Genomic DNA, 24,159 nt, shown 5'->3' with positions numbered 1-24,159 from the left:
AACTAAAGTTGCATTCAACACGACTGTATTAGTTATACAGGAATACTGTTTAAAAAAAAAACAAAAACAGAAATGATGCCCCACCTTCAGGACTGTAACATACAGGCTGAACTCGCTAATTAAGACACCTCTGTCTCAAACTAGAGGCGTGCTTTCTATAAAAGAGAATCGTTAGAGCTGACGGCTGGAGTTCAGAGACCAGTAAACTCAATAAAATCTTATATTCTACCATTTTCAACTCTATATAGATGCAGTATTTGAACAGTTGACTTTTTAAGATCAGTGAGAGGATGACACCCATTTGACTATGCTTATTTTTTACTAAAATGACATGTTGTAGGTTCCTCTGTATATTTTTTTAAATGCTTAAAGATGTTGGAGAAATCAGTGTCATGGGAAACTGCATGTTTACTTTAAACATTTAATTAGAAGCCTCTCCCACGAACTAGGAAAAATTTCCTCTCACTGCTATCTTAATATCTATTATTACAGGCTTACAAAGAACCATAGGATAAAACTAAAATAGTACAAAGGTCCGCAGGTATCTGCCATGATTATTATTGATGAGTTTTCATTTGTATGTAAGCAATGACACATACACACACACATTCACATACACATATATGTGCATACGTGTATATAACACAACTGCCTAGCCCCAAAGTTCGGCTGAATTATTCCATCTGTACTTTTCACATAAGAAAAACAAAAATCTATACATTTGCCTCTATCTAAAAGGTAACATCGTCTTCCAAGAAATATTTCCTAATTTTTCTAGAGTAAAAGGTAAAATTTCTTACTGCTGTAACATTTAAATAAGTATTTTACTTCTATTGGATTATAACAACATACTTGAATATACTTTTTCCTTTCAATTTCCAACTACTTTTTTTAATGACATTCTGAAGGAACGCCTATTAGTAAATGAAATTCCACTGACAATTTATTTCAGCCTTTAATATATTTTCTACTAAAAATCAAGCTGTCAAGACAGAAAAATATTACTGGTTTTGTTATGACAAGAAAACAAGTGAGAATTTTTAATTCACAAAGGATGAAAACACAAGACATTGATCTCATTATACATACAATATTACAATAAGCTGATTAGCTGTGGACTATTAAAACATTCAAGACTTCACATACACACAGGTGTACTTGGAAACAAGAAACACAGGACAATTTTAATCTTTGATATGTCATAACTACCAAGAGAAAGAACATCACTGATTTGAGTCTAATTGTTTTCCTGGCATTACAATCACTATATAGGCCAGGCCTAAAGCATACTGTATATTGTTAAGGACATCTTTAGGCAAATACAAACATTCTCATTTGGGAGCTTTTTCTCCCTACCCAAAAAACAATACTTTCCCATTGCTGTCAAGTAGCTTGGTTTGTTATCAATTTAACAAGATCACAACAACAAACAACATTTTCACCACAAAACTCAGGTGAGAGGTTTTTACGCAGGTCATACAAAAAATATTTGTCCCCAAGAAAAGTAATCTGTAAATTATAGATGCAACCCTAAGAAAAAGAATCTTGGTTACAAATAATTCACTTTCAAATATTGATGAAAAAATAAAGAGTGGAGGGATGGGAGGGGGTGGGAGGGGATGGAAGGGGTGGGAGGAGGTGGGAGGGTATGGAAGGGGTGGGAGGGGGTGGGAGGGGGTGGGAGGGGGTGGGAGGGGGTGGGAGGGGGTGGGAGGGGTGGGTGGCAGAGGCACTGGCATGGCAGGGAACACAAAAGGTGTGAAACGAGGAAAACATTTGCCACAGGAAGTACTGGATTCAGTTGATTTTTTAAAAATGAGGTATTATAAGAGTGTGCCAGTAAATGCAAAAACAAAACAAAATTATAAACCAAAATACACATTTCCAATGGAAAAATCTCTAAACCTCTTATAGTTTTCTTTATTCGGATTAGACATTTCATATACAGCAGTTAATCTAGAAAAATACATTTTAAAAAATCTTCAGCAGACCATGCTCTCTGTAACAAAACCTTCCAAACCCTGTTTTATTATACAAACCAATCTACAATAGTAATGCAAAAAGAAATTCTCAAATTTAGCAATGTCATTTTCGATCTGACTTCCCTCTAATTTACATATGGGTTTCCACTATTCGTACTGCAGTTAGAATTCTGTAATAAAGTTTTTCTAATGTATTCTGTACATATTAAATAATCTAAAAGGTTCCTCTTGTAGTGCATTTACCATTTAGCAAGTCTATTCAGCATTGTTCCAGTACCATTTGCATTACAGTGATTTGCCTGTAAATGTAATTAAAATCTAAAAGTGCACACAGTTAACTTTCTCAAATAACGGCCTATTTCTGGAGGAACCCTAATATTCACGGAGAATTACCAATATCGTGATTAGAAATGAGAGGTTAGAATGTACTCTGAGACTATATAACACAATTATATACATAAGCTAAAGGACAGTGAGTCTTTAGCCTGCATTTACATCAAACAACATTGGTTTCCACAGGATCATACCAAGAACTCAGTATGGCACTAGGTAGATTAGGACTGTTAGCTACAAGTCAGTGTAGCACAGACAGCCCCAAAATACCCCGAACCGGCTTATGCTAAATTAAACTCCAGTATATCACAGTGTTTTAAGTGCTGTTAGTATGCTGCTGTGCTACTCCGTGAAGACAGCAAGCCTTCATCGAGGGATCGCATCTGGGTTATAATGGGTCCTAGCAATCAGACTGCCACTGCATGCAGAAACCCCGAAAAAAAACAACACAGGTTTCAAAACAGATATACTTCATTTCGTTTAAAATGCCCAGGAGCGTTTTCAAAATAGGTGATAGTAAGTATTGTTCTATCGAGTGATCAACCTATTGAATCATGAGAAGAAATTCTACGTCATCCAGTTTGAGGAGAAAAAATGTAGTATTCTTACCGAATTATCCAGTGTATATGACTGGTTAGAATCGCAAGTTTTGATTTTTACTGGAATTCAGAGTATGAAATGCAAACATTCAGGATAAAATTAATTCAAACGTACACACAGTTCTATCAACTTGCAAGAGAGCAGCAAATATGAGGGCCTATCACACATCTGGACTCTCCCATTCCCTTCCGGTCCCTCAGAAAAGTGCAAAATCAAAGAGTCACTGCTTGGTCCAAACATAAAATACATCAGGTGTAAGGACTTGGAATCTGATGAAATCCGGCTTCTATTCCACAGGTTCTCTTCAGTAAGAGTCAACGTCCGAAGATGGAATTTACCTCGAGAAGAATTAACTCTACAATCTGATTCTGGTAGACGGTATGAACTGCTATGTTGCCAGTCTCCTTCTCTGGCTTTAACAGAGTAGGACCGAACACAATTGCTATACTCTGATACGTCATTCTGTTTTTCTCTCCGTTTTCTATCACTCTAAGAGGAAAAACAAAAATTTTAGTTAAAAGAGAAAATTTTTAAATAGGGGAAATTCTTCAAAAAATATTATAAACAGCTTGCATTTAGAAAAGAGAAATAATGCTCATTTTCCTAAGGTACATATAAACTATTTAACCAAATAGAATTCAGTCTGAATAGCACGTAAAGCTTTCTTTTGCATAAACACAGCTGAAAGGTATACATATTCTCACAAACTTTAAATGTGTGATATTTCAGCTTAGTTTTAAAAATAAGACATAGACTTGAATACCTATTACAATTCAGGTAACAATGATTCCTCCGCTAGGGTGACGGGGAAAATATCATTAGGGCACAGAGATTAAACTTTGAATTTTACTCATTTTATGCTATTTTTTAAAAAAATCTCTCATACTGTGATCACTTATTTTAGTAATCTCGTGTTCTTTCTATCAGAAGTTTCAGAGTGACTATGTAGTAACTTAGACCTAATTACCTTGACTTCAAGGTAACTGAATATTCCTCACTTAACCAATCTCATCTTCATCATAATTAACTTTTAGCAACAATTTCTGAACACTTACTACGTGCTAGGCATTATATAAATGCTTCACATATGAAATCTACTTCAGTGTATTCTTTATACCGAACCGTTTTACCTACGAGGAACTGGGGCTCAGAGAAGTCATCTTTCTCATGTTACAAACAGGCGAGCAGCACAGCGGGGCTCTGAACCTAGGTCTGCGTGGCCCTGGCCCCGGGGGTCCTACACCACATCTCATACCTGTGCACTTCTCCGACCTTCTTTTTCCCCCTAATTATTCCTTCTCTTTTGTGGTGAGACTCTTACCTTTTGAGATGTCTAAACAGAGTCTGCATTGTGTCCTGATTAGGCTTTGGCAACTGTTTGATTAGATCCTTCACAGCAGAGACACGCTGTCTTGGTTCTTGTTCTGAAAAAAGACAATGACTGGAGATTTTGCATGAAACTGAAAGCAGTGACATTATTTTGGAACCTGGTATTTGGTAATACACAGTGACACCTGGTGGTTACATTTAAAATTTCTGGAGTAAAACAATCCTTTGAAAAAACTTGTTTAAAATATCAAGCAGTGTTGTAGCAGCTACAGAGGGTTTTCAACATCTAGGGAAAAAACCGAGTGGAGTTAATTACATACTTACTAATTGCATTAACAAAATCATTAAAATGATTAAATGTAAAGAGAGGTTCTGGTAATTCTCGAAAAAACATTTTCAGTGCTCCAGTGATGACATGAATATCTTCCCATTTACTATCCTTCAAGTCCAATTTCTCATCTGGAAAACAGTAGGAACGGGAAAGTTTCTGAAATTATTTTAAACCAATTCTAACAGTCGTGAGTTATTTATTCTGTATATAACAATACATGATCTTACCATGATTGACTGTAAACCTCAGCTTCTGGATCACTGCAAGGTTGCCACTAACTCTATAAATCCCATCAACATCCAACCCTAAGAGACAAATAACAATAATTTTATGTTTAAAGTTCTTGTTGGCGTCTTCTAAAGATGCTTTCATGTTTTAGAATTCTTATTTATTAACATTAGCCTAAAATAAAATTACTCTTTTCCTCTAAATGGCTTTTTATAGATGCTTGGCAGTGAGAGGGGGGTGGAGATTCGCTCTGCATCGTCTGGTAAACAGCAACAAGTCTACTTTATCATGCAGACCGTGGATCACCATCTCAAGGAAATCATCTCAAACTTGAAATATTAGCAATTTAAGATAAACTTCGGCAAACACCTGAAGATAATTCAAAGAGTAAAGGAAGCCAGTAGATAAAATCAGCCCACCCGTTTCTCGGCACGTCACTTGAGAGTGTAAATGTACATATTAAGGTGCTCTCTGAATCAAAGTGCTTGTCATATTAAGTGCTTGTAATAAATAAACTTAATACAAGCCAGCAGCTAAAATAATGGTTCTATAACAACAGATAATTTGATAGTTATTCATTTCTTTTACATATGAAACAGAATCATTTGAAATTCACGCAATGAAGCCCAAAAATTCATATATTCATTAAATGATAATGATGCACACACTTAACACTATCTAATGTGCTACTCATTTAAGTTCCAGTAAAGCCAAGGAGCATGGTGTCTCTATTGTCAGGCTGAGAGTCAGAGACCTGTGACTAGCAGAAATTACATTTTATGCAAATATTTTAATTACACAAGATATTTTTGATGATATACTGATATAAGTTAATGGGACTGCAGTCAAGATACTGTTATTTTAAAAGCTAGTATAAATATTATAAACATGTTAAAATTAACCGAAACAGAAATTAGTTTAAGTCTTCAGAAGTACAGGAAATGACATAAAGAGGATTTGTCTATTTGCACACTTTAGAGTTGATTTAGCAGTTTGGGAATGTCATCTCATTTTTATTATAAACAGAAGAAACTTCCCCTTAGTAAGTAAACACTATCTCCTCCTGTCTCTTACACTGCTGGATCATTTCTTAATAAACACAGTTTCACAATCACCACGTCCATTTTAAGCAAATGCCAACAACTCCCAATGGCTTCAAGGAATACCATACGCTGAATCAACCCTAAGTACTGAACATGCAATAGATGACTGCAAAGGCCTTAATTTGAAACAATGCAAAAAAAATGGTTTTTTGCAAAAAAGATGCTTTTCTTGACAACTTATGACTATAAAGAACTTTTGGTTGCAACACTCAAAATCATAAAAATCCTAGAGATTTTGATGGCAAAACAATGGGTGGTGTGCTTAACTTTAAAAAAAATTCATTTTCTTACCATATTGCTCAACATGTTCAATGCACAATTTCACAAATTTTGGCACGGTGCCATTCTCTCTCTGACACAGATTAGCAAGATTGGCTCCAAATACCTGATCTGAAAGAGATGTCAAGAAATGAGTCACCTTGCTAAACTTTAGTTCACAAAATGGCTAAATGGTTCACAGTGCAACAGAAGATACCCCTGCATGCAGACACTTTCACCACAACGCACGCCTGTCTGATCTGCACTCGCCTACCTCTTCCGACTCCAAGCTCCAAGAACACCCTCCTTCATTCCTGCCTGGCTCCCTTCTTACCTTCCCCTCCTGTGCGGAGATCAACCTTCCCCCAAAGGGAGCTCCTTCTCACCACTCCTGGTCTCAGCTAAAATGCCACCTCCTTTTAAGAACCCTCTGACCATCCTAAGGCAGCCCAATTCCAGTCACTCTCTGTTTTATCACTATGTCAGATTCTTCAGGTAAGTCACCATTATTCTAAATTACCTTGTCTGTCTCTCATCTTTATAGAAGTTTCATGCGGGCAGGGACCCTCTCATTCTTGAATGCCAATAGTTATTCCCAGCACTGAGGCTCAAGTCCACCACTTAGCAAATACTCAAATATTTTTTAAACTATTAAAACGTGCCCATCTGGGCTTCCCTGGTGGCGCAGTGGTTGGGAGTCCGCCTGCCGATGCAGGGGACACGGGTTCGTGCCCCAGTCCGAGAGGATCCCACATGCCGCGGAGCGGCTGGGCCCGTGAGCCATGGCCGCTGAGCCTGCGCGTCCGGAGCCTGTGCTCCGCAACGTGAGAGGCCACAGCAGTGACAGGCCCGCGTACCGCAAAAAAAAAAAAAAAACACATGCCCATCAGATTGGGATTGACATATATACACTAATATGTATAAAATGGATAACTAATAAAAACCTGCTGTATAAAAAAATAAAATAAAATTCAAAAAAACAAAAAAAAAACACATGCCCATCGTGTGCCAACATCTGATTTCACAAAATATATCAAAGTCCGTTCTAGTAATCTTTCAACCCAACAGTTTTGAAATTCCACATTAGTGCTAAATATTCAGGAAAACAAATAAAATACAGTATTTGAAGTGGATGAACAACACCAGAAAGTGGCAAGTTTGTATTTCTCATTGAAAAGGTCTGACGAAGAATGAGCAGCAGTTTCTATCCATTTATTTGTGAGGCTTTTTTGAAGGTTCTAAGCTCAACATGCTAAATTCACGTGCATTATCTGGGGGTGCCTGCTTACCCTTAACTCTTTAAGGCTGCTAATCTGAATCACTTAATTAGCTGAACTCTTCCTAGAAGTTTTAAATAGCTTTTTAATGAAACTCATTTGTGTATTTTAATCTAGATGCTTTGCATAACGGATGTTTCTGCAATGGTCTTTGTTAGAAACTTCATAATCAAAGACAGCTCTAATATATATGGTATAAATTATGTTACCTTTTCCTATAGTTTTATTATGAACAAATGTCTCTGTTTTGAGTCATGTGTTAGAAAATTTTATCTTTGGAATTAAACATGCTTGTAAAAACTAAAGGTATATATATACAAGTATATGTGATTTTAAAGAGTACTTTCCTATTAAGAAAATATTCTGTTAGTACATTATGGTTCTTATACATGAAAATAAAATGTAAAAATTAGTTAGAAAAAAACACTTTATCCTAATTTTAAAATTACCTTAAATGAGAACTGAAGGCAAACCATCAAGAATAAAATTGTACATTATCTTTTCTTTCTACAGCTAGTGATTACCTGAAATTTCTTCTGATCTGTGCATCTCAAAACTAAAAATCTGTCATTCTGAAAATCTCCCACGCCACCCCATCACATCCATGTAGCTCCTCTGGTACAGGGTTTCTAAAAAGCTAATTTGGTATTTATGTCTGTTTGATGCTTTAGTTAAAATAAACTCTTCATGTGCATTAAAAAATCAATTTTAATTACTCAAATGTATTTTAATCACTGAACCTGATAACTTTATGAATAAAGAATGAGACATTTTTACTGTTTGGAAAATTTTCAGCTTTTAATGTAAAATGTCTTATTTCCGATTTAGGCCAAAGTTCATTATTATAAACATCATTTCTACCTACCTTTAATATAACCTTTTTCACGAACAGCTTGCAAAGTGGGGCGTCGTGTAAGAAATTTCTTTAAGTTTTTCTTGGTTTTTTTCTGTTCTGAAGAATCTATGCTAGATACTTTCGTGGCTTAAGACAGATAGATATTAAGCATTTTATAAAATAAAGGCTTTTTTGATGAAAATTTTTCCACCTAGTACTCAAAACATATTAATCTCATATATAAAAAATCACAGTATATAAATTCAGTTTTTCTAACTTTAATACGGTTTAAGAGTAACACATGAAGAATCAAACACTAACACAATTTCAAAGTGACAAACCAAATGAAACATTTCATTTTTATCACTAAACACTGACCGCAAACTGTGCCTTCTTTAGTATATGTGCCAAGACATTTGTAAGTCATTCTAATTTATATTCATTATTTCACAAATGATACAGTCTTGGACTCTCCATCAGGTTTAGACGGTAAAATGACCAGCAAAAAATAAAGTAACCAACCCATAAAACATAAACAAAATCCCTACCCTTCCCCATACTCACTGAACTAGGAGTCAGGGGATATATATGTATAAATATCCATCACAACTATTTGTACTTCAAGCTAAGACTCATCATAACTATCTCTACTCCGAGCTAAGGATGGGACCACCTGGATTTCCACATGGCCTGCAGACCTGATTTATCTTTGGGTTACAATAATAAAAATTCAGGAAGTAAATTTCTTGAAAATAACCACATTTGAAGAAAGTTGAGAGCACAAACAATATATTAGTAAAGAATTAAAACAATAAAAGTTTCGTGGTTTACACTATTATACAGTGACAGTGTCAGTAACAGGCCTAAACTTCATAAGAATGTGGGAGAAAAAAAGGAGAACTGATTTTCTAACCATTCAGTTAATGTGAAGACCAAAAATTTCTCAGTTAAATGTGGATTTGTTAAAATAGATTTAAGCAGGTTCAAGTCACGGGTAATGGCCTATTTAAAGCACATAATTCACAAGAGGCCTGTGTTAGAAAATGCAATCCTTGGGACTTCCCTGGCGGTCCCGTGGTTAGGACTCCCGTGCTTCCACTGCAGGGGGCACGGGTTCCATCTAAGATGCCTCATGCGGCATGGAGTGGCCAAAAAAAAGGAAAGAAAAGAAAATGCAATCCTTACAACCGCTGGCGTTTCTCTGGTCCTGTAACATAATATGTGGTCTGGAGATTAAATGCACAGACATAGCCCAGTCTAGAGGCGGCTGCCTGGCATCCAACAGGGAACTATGGTACATACCCCGTGACTTCTGACTTCTTAATGTCTAAGGGTCTATCTAGAATCTTAAACAGTAATTATATATTTTCCAATCAATGAAGTTCAGCTTCCTAGAGGCCTCAACACAAGCGCATTCTGTTGTGCGCATTTTTTTCTCTTGGAAGGGTATCATAACATCTTAAAATTAATGTGATTCCATCGGGGTGCATACGATTAGGCTGAAAAGTGATGATGAGTTGGGCTTCCCTGGTGGCGCAGTGGTTGGGAGTCCGCCTGCCGATGCAGGGGACGCGGGTTCGTGCCCCGGTCCGGGAGGATCCCACATGCCACGGAGCGGCTGGGCCCGTGAGCCATGGCCACTGAGCCTGCACATCCGGAGCCTGTGCTCCGCAACAGGAGAGGCCACAACAGTGAGAGGCCCGAGTACCGCAAAAAAAAAAAAAAAAAAAAAAGATTATGAGTTAACGAGGAGAGAGAACACTGAACCACTGAGACCGCAACTCCTGAATCTTAGAAGTCTTGCAACACTGGAGAGTCCACTCAGCTTTCATATATTTACTCTAAACCTTTGCTAAGAGAATAAGCTCACTCAAACCACTAGCAACACCGGGAAAGAAAACTTACAACGCGATTTCTTCAGATCCTTATGGTCCTTTTCTTTATCGTGCTTTTCTATTCCTGGTGAATCTGGTACGTCCTCCTCAATCGCTTCATCGGGTTCTACTGTCTGTTGGTTAGAGATTTTCCAAACACATATTACTTTTGCTATTACTTTAGATGTAATTCTCAGAATGATCAGTAGTCAACTCTTCCAAATGATTTTAGGGAACCAATTAGTATATACGATATATGATTTAGCTATTTGATAAATCTTTAAAAATACTCTTCCCCCTACCCCCAATGATGGCATTAACTGAATTTCGATAAAGAAAAAATTATTGATAATTCACAAGGATAATGCGCTTGTACTGATGGTGATGCTATCTTGCCACATTTTGATCAAGCGACAAGTAATAACAGTTAAAAGGTTGGGCTATATAATCTGTGGTGATAGAACAGGATGATGGTACATTGTTGATGATAGGACAGATAAAGCTAACTAGCAATGGTACCTTAACTGCTTCACACCAACAATCTTTTAAAATTGCACTTTGTGTCAACAGTTAATTGACATCACTCATTACTCACAGACCTACGGATATCAGGAATTGAAAGAAATCCTAGAACTCATTTACAGCCTAACTACGGTCACTTTTACAAGTTAAAAAGCAGACTGAATTCTCAAAGCTAAAAACACTGCTCTGCCTTTTACTCTGAGGTCCTCTCTCCACCCGGAGTTTATTTTTGTGCACAGTGTAAGGAAAGGCTCCATCTTCTCAGACATCCAGCTGACCCAGCACGTGCTCTACCTGGCACAGAGTGTCCAAAGGTACGTGGGTCTGTCTCCAGGCTCCTTATTCTGTTCCACAGGTCTGTATATGTATCCCATTATGGATACACAGCTTTATAAGGTCCTGCCTGACATATGCTACAGCAAGTCTTCTTCAAAGGTGTCTTGCATATTCTTAGCCCTTTGCATTTCTATATGAATTTTAGAATAAGTTTGTCAAGTTCCCCCAGAAAACCTACTGGGATTTTGAATGAGATTCAAAAATCTCAAACCTACAAATTTATAAGCCATTTGGAAGAATATTATATCTTTACATAATTGAATTTTTTAATCCATGGACATACTTCTCATTTAAGTTTCTGTCAATGTCTCTTAATAAAGTTTTGTAATCTTGCCCATCTCTTTGCCCTCAGTATCTTTTGCCACTTTGTAAACAGTACACATTTAAAATTTTTAGAGTCAATTATATGTTCCTCTCTTTTCAGTTGGCTTATTCCCTGAACCCTTAGGCCTTAATTTAAAAAGCCACTTTCTCTGCAAGGCCTCCCTTGATCCCTACACTAGATTAGCCCCTACTTAATCAGGGTTTTTATAGTTCATTATATGAACTGTTCAGTTGTCTGTCCTCAGTAACCTTCTGTCTTTGACTGTAAGCTCCACGCATTAGGTGAGCATCCGGTTGCACGCTGCTATACCCCAGTGCGTAAGGCACTCACATGTGTGTGAGATGGACGCGGCCACCCTTGCTTTCAAGGGGTAGCGAGCACATTACAGTGACTAGACCTGCAAGTCCGTACTGGGTAGAGGAGAAGGTACATTTGAAAAGACTGGGCTCAGGCTGCTGAATTCTAATAGGAGTCACGTAAGGTTTCTGTGCAGGGGAGGATTATAAAAGTGACATCAGGAAGTTTCATACAGTAGTGGCATTAACAGTGCATTGGTGGGGGATGAGATGAAATAAGGAAAACTGTTTAGGAGGTTACTCTTAATATCAACATTTAAAGGCCTGCCCATGGTTTCAGGAATAAATGGAAAGAAAGGGACAAGGTTCAGAAACATCACACAGTATTACAAACTGCAAAGGAAGAATTCACATCTAGATTGGTAAATAATTTGCTAGAAGAGGTAAAAGTTGGAGGCGGAAGAGTTAAAGAATACTCAGATTCCAAATCTGGGTGATTTGAACTGGGTGAATCATAAAATTTTGGAGCTTAAAAGGATACTTGGAGACAATCCAGTGCAATCTCTCTATTTTTTTTAAGTAGAAAAACTGAGACTCACAGAAGGAGAACACCTTGATACAATCACAAACCTTATTAATAATGAAGCGTCACCTATAAAGTCTCTGAAAGACATCTCCATCTCCACTAAAGCCAGTGATTCCCAAACTTTTTTTGTCTTCATTTAGTTTAAAACCTGTATTACATACTCCCGTAAGTATTCACTTTCATTTCACTTCTGTCACTGATACATGATCCTTAATCAGGAACCATGTCCCCATATGGTGAGGGGGTAAGAGTACAGCCTAAGAAAGTACAGCTTCTAGTTGGTTATCACTGCTCTTACAAACACAGCTTCAGAATATAAATGCGAGGTTCTTTTTGGTTGTAATACACATGAGAAGAAATTTTCCAGGAACATGAGGGTACTCTGAGTAGAAAGGTCACTAGGAAAGAAAAAGTACAAATGACAAGACGACAGCTTCATGCATCTCACCATTTTGCTCAGGATCTGTTTCCACCAAATAGGATGATTTCCAAAGCATTCACTCCATGAATAAATACTACATACTAGGCACAGTTAGACCGTCCCTACCTCCTGAGCTATTTTCTTTTTGAACCAATGCCTCATGTGAAAGTTATGTGAAATCTACTGGTGGCAAAATCCTATAAATGCCAATGTTAAATCACTCATCAGCCCCGGGGAATTGCTAAACTAATCACTGTCTTTCCTACCTCTTTCAAAATATGTATTTTTTAAAAGTACTTTTTAATATAAATTGGAAACTAGATATATAATAACCAGTTAGAAAGCCAAAAAACAAAACAAGAGAAGCAGCTCTAAAGTTAAAAAAACATTTACCTGAGTCAAACACATACCTGATTACTGATAGTGCTACTAAGAACTTTAAACCACTCATTGATAGCAGCATCATTATCAGACTGAATCAGCAGTTCGGTCCCTTGACGGGTTTTCAGCTTTAGAGATAAGAAGGAAAAAAAAAAAAAGCATGGTTAGTGCTTTCAATGAAGTAAATAAATACATTTAATTCAAAGTCTACAAAACCACCAGAAGATTGGATGCCATATATCATATTAATGGTGGAAAGGTTACAGTACTCCACAGTGATGGAATTATCTTTTATTTTAGTATAAAAGAATACCAGCTGGATAATTTTATAAAACATGACGTTTTTCTCACAGTAAATTCTCAATGAAAATCTAATAATTTAGGATCCCAAACTCCATCACACAAACAACATAAAACTTGCTGGAATCTAGAATACTTTATCATTAAAAAATAAGTTCAAGTACCTACGCTGTGCATTTTAAATGAGAATTGAAACATAATTTGTTAAGAAATAAAATCTATAATATTTTAACATAAGTTTGAGAATTTCTCTCTCTGGTTAAAAAAATATATAGAGAAAGAGAATATACAAGAGTTAGACTTTCAATATTGACTATTTAATAGGAAATTATACATCACAAGCCTTCTGGACAGAAACATCACTAAATTGTAAAATCATGAACTAACTAAAGTAAGGACACGATATATGATTCTACATGAACGCAATAACCCATTTATGTATGATCTCCTGGGTTCAAAGTTTCTCACACCTGACTGAGGAAGAATTTTGAGGTATTTATAGAAATCATTCCTTCTATTTTCTGTTTGGTAAGTGTCTGATTTTCTTTTTTCCTAGAGGAACATATGGCAATGTTTCCCAAACAACATTCTGAGATATATTCCTCAAACAGCTCCTGAAGTAATGTTTTAAAAGGCATTCCTCAAAAAAATAAAGAACTCATTATGTGATGTTAATTTGGGAAGTGCTAGATTGAAAAGAGCTAAACAAGACTCTATCCTTCAAGACTTCTCAGAGTTTTGCTATTCCAGGGTGCACCGTGACTTCCTAACAGAGGAATAAAATATATACTTTCTCCCAAATTTATTTGACCATGGGACCTTCTTCATTCTGGAATGAAACAAGGCTACCTCAGGTAACAGTGACTTCCTTTCCTGCATTCTTCTAGAAAGTGGGCCAAGATACTCTGTTAGAGGGTCTCACTTTGTAAAAGTAAGGAAAAGCATGCAGTCTCTTTGCTTGCAAAGAAAATTTTTTTAATAATCTAGCGGGGGAATAATTTACAGATGAGGAAAGTCCCAGGTGCATGAGAACAAGCGCTACATTAAAAGCACAGAGCAGCAGCATCTGTGCTATGGTAATGTTTCTTGTGGGTCTTGGAAGAGAGGGAACATTTGACAAGGAGAGACTAGCAACCGTTGGTATTAAAGGCAGATCCATCAGGAGCGAAAACCATCAAGACAGGAAAACCCGGGTTCCACTTGGGAAATATCAACTGTTCTAATCTGCCTAGACGACAAGTAGGAAAGCCCTGAGACAGGAGAGATTCTTTGCAAAGACAGTCCGAGCGCCCTCTGCCCTCTGCATATGCAGCCCTGTGCAGTGTTGCTGCCCCTCCACCAGCGGGGGGGCCGTGCTTTAAGCCACAGAACACACTGCTGTTTGGCTCTTACATCTGGTCCCCAAGAAGGCTTGCGGCTCCCACTCTGGCCCCCCCGGAACCCTGACATGTGAAGAAGCCTGGGGTCACCTCCTTGAGGAGGAGAGATGGTGACCGGGAGCCCAGCCAACAGCTGGCACCAACCCGGAGGGGGGAACTAGACCGTCCAGCCCCAGTCAGGCCACTGGATGACTGAAGCCGGGTGACTGGACCCAGGTGCGACCAGAAGAACCATTCAGCTCTGCACAGGCCAAACCAAACAAGCAAAACGGTTCTTTCCTCAGGCTACTAAGTTTGGGGATGGTCTGTTAGGCAGCAATAAGTAACTGATACAGGATCGTGCATTACTGCGGAGGGCTTTTAATGGCAAATAGGAAAGTTTTAATTTGTTTTTTAATATTAGATTTGGTAGGCAAAGGGAACCACACCCTTTTATTGTTGCTGGGGAAAGGCACGACTTGTGGAACAAAGGCTTGTAATACATCTTCGGAGATCCAGTGACTTCTGCAAATGAAGCCAGATCTTTACACCAGCTTTTTTCCTTAAATTATGAATCAAAGTAACTTAATGACTAACTTTGCCTTAACTAGTCACACTGAAAGACCATTTCCCGAAATAACTCAAAACAGAACATGAAGCTACTATGGTTAAGAATGTGGATTATACTTAGAGAATAATTTATTACCTCAAATACATTCTTTTTGCTGGATTTATCCTTTGAAGCCATCTCAATTGTTGCCCCCTTAAGGTCCACCGTGAACTCTGGTTTGGACTGATTACTCCCAAACTTCGTTTTAGAAAAAAGGAAAAACCTTTATGTTATATTCATGTACATGTGTGTATCCAAAAAGAATACGGCCAATTTTATATTGTTAACAATAAATCAAAAAGGTGGTCACCTCAAATTCCTCTTCTCTTTTCGTATTATAAAATAACAATTCCTACTTTAAATTGAAATTGAAAAATGTAAGACATGATTATATATAGTTCATAGAAAAGGAAACAAAATGGCTCAACCTCCATCATTATAAGAAAAATACAAAATAAAGCCATAGTAAAATCTTTTTTCACCCATTAGTGCAAAAACAACAAAAAAAGTTCGATGAAAAACTGCATTGGTGAGGCTACAGAGTAACAGGCCCTCATTTGCAAGTAGGATATGGATCAGAACTCCTAGAGAAGAAAAGCTGCTCATACGGTATTTACAAATTTATAAAGACATGTATCCTTTGGCTCAACAATTCTATATTTTGGAATTTATTCTAAATATCTATGACTAGGTAAAATGATGTGTTCAAAAGGCGATATTCTTACATACATATAAATAATATCTGGCAGAAAAACAAGTTCTTTTCCACCTAATAAATATTCTCTAAACCTGATTTCGTGCTTTCAAGGGTTATTTTCTTATCAACTATTTATGTTGTCAACAACTAACAATAACTTGTAAAAACAACATCCTAAGCCCCATGTTCTTCTATTCAGCCTTTGTTAGAAATAAAAACTAGAGCCAGGTGCTCTAAAGCCTCAGCAATTTAATGAGGAACCATGAACAGAAGAGGAAAACAGTTGACATGGGTGGTTTGAGAAGAAGCAGCACTTAACTATTATATTTTGTTAACCAGACAAGGAAAAGATTAGAAAATATCAGAAAATTTATGTTAAATATAGACCTACTCTGTATCTTGCCATCATAACTTAAATTTCTGTTTAGTCTGTTAACTGAGAATAGAAAATAGAATTCCTATGTTAGTGTAGGGTTTGGGGGTTTTAAAATCTTTAAGGGCTGATGAATTGTAATCTTTAAGGTCATAAAGATTTGTTACAGGAAATTTCATTTGCTAAAATATTTTCAAATTATGTTTGTCATTGGAAATGGATCTTACCCCCCAATCCTGTGATAACTTACCGCTATTCATAACATTAATGACTACTTCGTAGTTTCACATTTAAAAAACGGTTTGACTTCATCTGTTCCCGTTTACTTCATCTTTTCAGTGTGGACTTAAATAATATACTTGTTATAACTAAACAAAACTTAGGATGTTATATTGAATTTATTAGTGGAATCAAAACAAAATTTAGGGTATTTCATGGAATTTTATTAGTGGCATCATAATAAAATTCACAACAAAAATTTCAACAATTCTACAAAGCCTTTGCCTTCCTTAGTACCTTTTGTCATTCAAAAGACATGTAATTAATCATAAAGCTATGATGGGCACAGATAACTTTCTGAGCAAATTTGATATATCTCAAAAGTCACAAAACTTAAATGGACACATTTAACAAAATGATAGAAATCAACTTAATTTAACTTGTCATCATGACATGTTCTGTAGATAGTTAACTATAAGGTAAGATATAAGTAGCCAACCAAATAAGTTATAGCAACCAAATACAAATATCAATACAATCACATAACATGGAATGCTATAAAAATGCTTCAGTGTGGTTGGCAAAATTTTGGGTTTGTTACCCAGTATTTCTCAAAATCTAGTCCTGCTTTTCTCTACTGTAATCATCGCTCCAATACATTCATGGCAAAGAAAACAGAACGACCGTGGCAAAGGACATGCAACAAGAAAACATACAGTGACAGCGGACACGGGAGCAGATTTTACATATGCGACAGCAGGCCGGCGGCTGACAGAGTTTGTCCAAGAAGAAAGCAGCGAGAGCAGGAGCTCAGAGACTGAGCCCTGCCGGCAGAATGACTTGATGGGAAAAGGGAAGAAAATGACGATGTCATTACAGTGCACAATGGCAAAATGACGTACAAGAGAAAACCATAACGGAACCAGAGAGGACAAAAACAGGACTCCGTAAGCAGGTAACACAGGCCAAGCTGCATCTCCAAAATATTTTTCAAAGGCCCTAGAATTTATCTCAGAGTATTTTCTGACTTCTGAATTTATTCTATAAATTCATGTTTTATTTTTAAGATGAATGCTTTATACAACTTACTTTAAGCTAACTTGTTCTCCCGTATACTCACAATGGAAGCCTTGGGGGAATGGAGAGGAGTCCCTGAGCCCCTCCTATGGCCTGCGGGCCTTGTCCTCTGGTCCCTGTCCGCGTCCTCTCTCGGGAGAGGCCCTGCCACCCAGCTTGCCCTCCCCGTCCTCTAGGACAGTGGAGCTCAACCAGAGGCGATTCTGCCACTTGGGAACATCTGGCAATGTCTGGAGACGCTTTCAGTTGGAGGTGGGGTGCTGCTGTTACCTGCTGAACCCCCCAATGCATAAGACAGTCCCCACAACAAAGTATTATCTGGTCCAAAGAAGCCACTGTTTTTAGAAATTTGAAAGCATCGTATAAATGAATTTGAACAACTACCAATATCTGTGGGGTGACTTTTGAAATACTCAAGGAATATGAGTATTTAAATCTGCAGTGAACACAGTGTATGTCGTGTCGTCTTGTGACTGTGCACGTGCTGGTCCCCCTGTTACAGTGTAAGCTCTGAAGACGGGGGTCACGTTACTCACTTCTGAACCCCCAAGCCTAACACCAGGCCCAGAACAGAGCAGGCTTTTATGTCTGCTGAACAAATGAGGTGAAGGAAGTAAGAAAAGAGAAAGTATAATTTAAGTTACTGATACAACAATCCGGGAGATAACTAATATTTTCCGGAAAACAAGTGGTGTCTACCTATCCCAAGGAGAAGGAAAGGCTCGGTGGCTTCTGGATGATACAGCACTGGTGTAAAATCATCTTACAGCGGAGCTGCGTGTGGCATATGCGCATTTCATTTACTCAGTTTTTACTACCCATGAAACCAAAAATAAACACGAAGCATGAATGGTTTTCTAAAAACAGAGCTTCAAATGTATGGATGGATTTACTCAGCGTCCCATCGATGAGTATATGCCCTGGAGTAAACTGTAAGATCTGAACTGGCTATTTCTTCCAGGGGATCTCGGTATAGGTTTTTGCACCAAGTGTGACACTAATCTGTAAAGAACCATACTTCTCCAGCATGGCCCCGGAACAAACCATCTGAACCCAACTGAAGGAAAAGCAATCTCTTCTAACAGCAAAGGAAAAAACTGGCTCTGCGAGAGACTGACTTCTCACAGCATCTTCCCGAGAGACACTCAAGGGAAATTTTCACTACAGGTGATTTTTGTCCTTTGGGCTTATGTGTTAGCCTCAGGTTAGGTGTGATTTCACTGTATAAACAGGGTAACATTTTACCTACGGAAGATCTAGCTGGTGACCGAGCAGGGAAATAAAGCTAGGATTCTTTCAAACCCTTTTTGAACAATCCTGATTACTGAGTTAATTAAGAAGCACCTTGCATATTTCATCAATTTTTAATATTCATGAGTGTTGTATATGCCACACATACTTACATGCTTTTTATTTGAATAATCTTACTAGCTTTTACTTAGGCCACTTAAATTAGTTTTCGTTCCCTTAATATGTGTTACATATGGGAAGAAAAAGCAAGGCAGTCTGAGATTTTTTAATTAGCCATAAAATAAAAATTAAGAATTGACTGTACAGCCAAGCATTTTATCATATCTGTTTAGTTTTTAAGACTATAAAACACCGTGTGACTATGTTTTATTTAATTATACCAACCTGAAATGATTACCATAATGTACTGTATTATTAACAACATATTAATAAAATTTCATTTAAAGGCAAAAATTCAAAGAGTGAATCTCTAAAGTTAAAACTCCATTAAGAATTCTTCAATTTCAAAATTGGCTAGCTCAGTGAATTTTAAGCTACGCTTCTGCTATTACCACATGGTAATGCTATAACACAACTTCAGCTGATAAACAGAAATACCCCACACCCTCTGTCGGCGTTAGTTTTAATCATGAGTTCTGAATTATGTAAGGTCCCCAAGAGACCTTCATAAAATGCAACCAGACTGTACTAATGGTTCTGTGCCAGGGTATTCACTTAACATCTTCAATTTTTTTTTTAATTTCATTTTCTTTAAATCACATGCATATCTGCCTACCTCAACGATGCCTCACTTACCACAATGATCTATGTACTTGCTTTATCTGTATATACCACAACCTTCAATCTTTAGGGGTCAGTAATTATCAAATAAATGACCATTATCCAGCTTTCTTCAGGAACTTTTTTGTTATTTTAATCTCTAATTGCTTCTCCATTCCTTTTCTTTCATTCACTTCACTCAGTGTCAAATAAAAGTTGAGCCACAAGTAGGAAGAAGAAATAACTGCATCTTCTTCTAGAAATGCATTAATATGAACAAAAAAGTATCATATGCTTCACCTCAGGGGAAAAAGGAGAAATAATTATCAATTTACTTTAAGACAAGTCAAATAAAAATTTCAGTCTTTTAATCTGGAAAGCATATCACAGGTCAGTTCCACTGCACTGGCTGACCAGAGAGCAAATCAAAGCATCAGTGAAGCAAAAGAGAAGAAACATTCCAGAAAGTTCACATTCATGCTCAATCCAGCAGATCTGGGGGGTTGCCATAGCAGAGTATTTGAGGACTAATACGCTCTGTGGCACTCCTGGCTCAGAACAATGTTACATGGCTGCACTGTAAACGCAGAGGACTAAAATTTGCTTGAATTTTACACATGGATTTCTCTTTTATCAAACGTAAAGTCCATAGGTCCTGTTAATTTTAAATCAACTCCGTAAGTGTAAGAAACACTGGTTAAGGCAGGATATAAAGCAGACTAAAAACATTAGATTAATTTCATTTTAAAACCTTTTTGGAAATACCCAGAGCATGGACTCTGGAGCCAAAATGGTACCCAGATCTGTCACTTAGTATCTGTAAGACCTTGAGCGAGGCACTGAACTGTTTTATACTTCATTTTCTCATCTCCAACAGGGGGAGAGGGAATGATAAACAGTACTCTCCCAGAGTTAAGAGGATAATATATATACCATCCTCTACACTTAGAACAGTACCTAATATATTTTCAGCATTCAAAAAATGTTAGCTATTATGATAGGTCACAAATTATAATTTTTGGTATTTGTGTTACAAATAACCAAGGAGTAGCGATAGTAAACACTCAAATATACAAAAAGCTTCAAAGTCCCACAGGTAATGGTGACATTTCTTTTTCTTCTCAAAGCTGGCTGATGTCATATATAGACACGGAAACCTGACTAGTATCCAAGGGTCAGATCACAATTCAAGGTGGGGCTTGTCACATGACTGCTTATTTTCTGACTAAATATCTGAAAGAGCCAAGTCACAGACACAGGAAAGCTTTGGCATCCTGAAAACAGACCAAGAAATATATGTTCTCTAATGCCCAAGTAGTAAGGTCACCTTTCAGTTCAATGCATAAAATATAATTGGTTGGTTTTAACAATATGAGTCAGACTTTTCTAAGTAGCCCTTTTCTTTCTCTTGTGAGTCAAAATGCATCTTTAACTAAGAAAACCTCATTTACTGTTATTTGCAAGCTAGCGGTAGCTGGGAGGACTCTGGAATACTTTGTGAAGTTCAGGTGCAACACCTTCCACGTAATTTAAATGTAGAAAGCCTCCAAAGAAAAGAAATACTTGCCCAACTTGTGCTACTTCCTTGAGTTTTGGTAAACAGTAAAGATGAACCCTGCAACACGGCCCAAGAAGACAACCAGTTCTTTCTGTAATGATAAAGACGGCCAATTAAAGCTCCGTATCCAGTTTTCCCCCCCAAATTTAAAAACTTAAAACCTACTTAGCTGTTATCAATGTTGTCCACAATGTACAGTCATACTGACATTCCAATTGTTTTTACTGGGGATATAATTCTAATGGAAATTACAATCATTTTATGGTCCCAAAACTAATGAGGTCAACGAGAGATGTAAGTTATCAGAATAACCACACACCTAACTATGTGCACATGGGGGTAATCCAGCACATCTGTGATCAAGGACACTAATTTAGAGTCACATGAACTGCACACTGCATTTGGCAAGAATTCTTATTCACAATTAAAAATTCGACAAACATGCTCATCTTACGTAATTCTCTGTAGATACAGATTGTTTTATATCTCTTAGTTATCTTCCTTCCCTTAATAAGGCTATACCAGGTAAGTGGTAGATCGTATAAATTACATGCTGGTTGATAACTAAGGTTACTACTACTAAAATGAGGCTTTCAAAAAATCTTTCCTAAATTACAGAATCAACACACAAACTATATCAAAACTCTGAACGCAGAAATGTATACAGAAAAAGGCCCCCTTTCTTCTCCTTCAACCGCCTCTCCAGAGGTAACCAGTGTTTACGTTATAAGGCAATTTAATTGCTGGCAGGCTAAAACGAACGTCAAATGTATCTTCCACAGGAATTTATTAAGGCTCGCCTTACAGCCAAACATATGGCCAGTTTCGTGAAAACTTTATAGGCACTCAAAAGAAGGTTTATTCTCCATATTCAGAATGTAGAATTTAATATCTACCAATTTGACCTACTTGATTATTTTACGACTTTTTATGTCCACTTGAACTTGAAAAGGTGAAATAAAGTTTACTCCTACTGAATCTCTATTTTTCCTTTTATTTCCTGTTGTTTTGCTTATGGTCATTAACATCACTTACTCAGTGAATGGCTATTTCTAATGATGAGATCTTCACTGTGGATTGATCCACAGTGCTTTATCATTTTAAAGATGCTCAGTGCCTTCCCCCTGAGTTGAACCTGTCTGCTATTAAGATCCCTATTCCTGCTTTACTTTTTTATGCCTTTGATATGTGTTATTTGTTTTAACTTTTCTGAATCGTTTTTCAGATGTCTCTTTTGTATGTAATATTGAACTGGGTTTTGCTTTGTGTTCCAGTCTGAGCACCTTTTTCTTTCAACGGATGAATATAGTGCATTTACATTTATTTATACTGATACGACACATATGTTTGGTACCTGTTCTGTCATCATTTTATTATATTTTCATTTTATTTTATTATTTTGTTTTGTGTGGACCTCAAGATATTTTGGAAGGATTTATTTTCATTGGTAAATTTATTTTATATTCCATCTTATATTTCTTTAGATAATATCTAACTTCTCTATGCTGAAAAATGCTAAACTATATTCCCACTTTAAAATATATATATATATGTATTTCCACTTTAAATAAACTTTTTGAGTTTAATTTTCAAAATAAAAAAAAATGTAGAATGTGTATCTCAGAACAAATATTGAATATCTGGATACTGAATGAATGACAGTATCGAAATATTGAGTTGCAGGTAGAATTAGTCACACCTTTTTCATGGAACCAATTTTTTCCTGAACAAACAACTGACGGATACACTGCTTGCCTACTTGGCAGGTAGACATTATCTCAAAAATAAATGAAGTGAGCCTTTCATTTCAAGGAAAATAAATGATAGTATATGTTCACAATAACAAAGCTTTCAAACAGAAAGCAGAATTCTGGAACACTTGGCACATCTGCCACTGTGAGGCTGACAATATTCTAAAACTTAGTGACTTTGATGATGATATTACTACTGATTTATGATTCTTTGATATTGTAAAATAAAATGTGCCAACATTTGAAAAATCGGCAAACTTAGTAAACCAGTATTTTCCAAATTACCTACAAGATGCTACAAAATTATGCATAGGTAAAGATTCATTCACAATGCAACACAGACCCATGGATTTTAATGTAACTGTACTAAAAGTTCAAGGAGAGTTTTTCAGAATCTTCATTGCAACTAACATTTTTGGCATTTTGGTGTAGCAGAAAAATACGCACAATTATCTGAGAAGGCTATTAAAATATTCCTCCCTTTTCCAACTTTATCTATGTAAAGGAGCATTTTCTTTATATACTTCAACCAAAATAATATGTTGCAACAGACCGACTGCAAGCAGAGATGAGAATCCAGGTGTCTTCCATTAAGCCAAACAGTAAAGATTTCTGAAAACATAAAACAATGCCACGCTTCTCATGGAAGTTTCCGGCATGAGAAAATACAGGGGGTTTTCTTCATAAAAGATGTTATTCATGTTAACATGTAACAGGTTATTAGTTTTAAAAGAGTTAATAGAGATTCTTAAAATTTCTCAGTTTTAATTTTTTACAGTAAATAATTCTAGATAAACTATATAGACAAAAGTTCTTTGCACTAACCAATAATTTTTAAGAGTTTAAAGAGGTCCTCAGAACAAAATGTTTGATAAACACTAAAATACAGGAAATTAAAATACCACTGTGCTCATCAGCTCTATATAAATAAATTTGAATATAATGAAATGGATGATATTCTTAGGAGAAGTATTCCAAAAAGCATTCCAAAGTAAGTAGAAAATCTAAAAAACTAATTATCACAGGAAAAATGACAGCAATGAAAACAGGGAAAGTGGCCAAAGACCTACCTGCACTACATATGCCCAAAAGGGAGAAAAGAAAAAAAGATCCAATTCACATGACTTCTACCAAGGAACAGCTTCAGGAACAGGTAATTGCAGTATTTGTAAAGCTATTTCAAAGCACT

At 36.7% G+C, this 24,159-nt stretch overlaps 1 protein-coding gene across 8 annotated transcripts in view; it reads right to left on the bottom strand.

Annotated features, from left to right (window-relative positions):
* Positions 1-925: 925 nt before the first annotated feature.
* The window catches only part of ARHGAP12 (Rho GTPase activating protein 12), a 110,695-nt gene continuing 87,461 nt past the window's right edge, over positions 926-24,159 (bottom strand). For all 8 annotated transcript variants that reach the window (XM_067704718.1, XM_067704727.1, XM_067704735.1 and 5 more), the window contains 10 exons: positions 21,229-21,310; positions 15,382-15,483; positions 13,047-13,145; positions 10,182-10,284; positions 8,307-8,423; positions 6,198-6,296; positions 4,803-4,880; positions 4,569-4,703; positions 4,237-4,339; positions 926-3,404 (listed from right to left, as the gene is read on the bottom strand). In XM_067704718.1, the coding sequence (XP_067560819.1) occupies positions 3,230-3,404; positions 4,237-4,339; positions 4,569-4,703; positions 4,803-4,880; positions 6,198-6,296; positions 8,307-8,423; positions 10,182-10,284; positions 13,047-13,145; positions 15,382-15,483; positions 21,229-21,310 (1,093 nt within the window). In that variant the 3' untranslated portion in view covers positions 926-3,229. The remainder of the gene's footprint in view (positions 3,405-4,236; positions 4,340-4,568; positions 4,704-4,802; positions 4,881-6,197; positions 6,297-8,306; positions 8,424-10,181; positions 10,285-13,046; positions 13,146-15,381; positions 15,484-21,228; positions 21,311-24,159) is intronic.

Source organism: Pseudorca crassidens, chromosome 1, assembly GCF_039906515.1.
Source record: "Pseudorca crassidens isolate mPseCra1 chromosome 1, mPseCra1.hap1, whole genome shotgun sequence".
In the NCBI taxonomy this organism is placed as follows: Eukaryota; Metazoa; Chordata; class Mammalia; order Artiodactyla; family Delphinidae; genus Pseudorca; species Pseudorca crassidens.
Note: the sequence above shows the minus strand (reverse complement) of the source record. Positions and strands in the feature narration are given on the sequence as shown.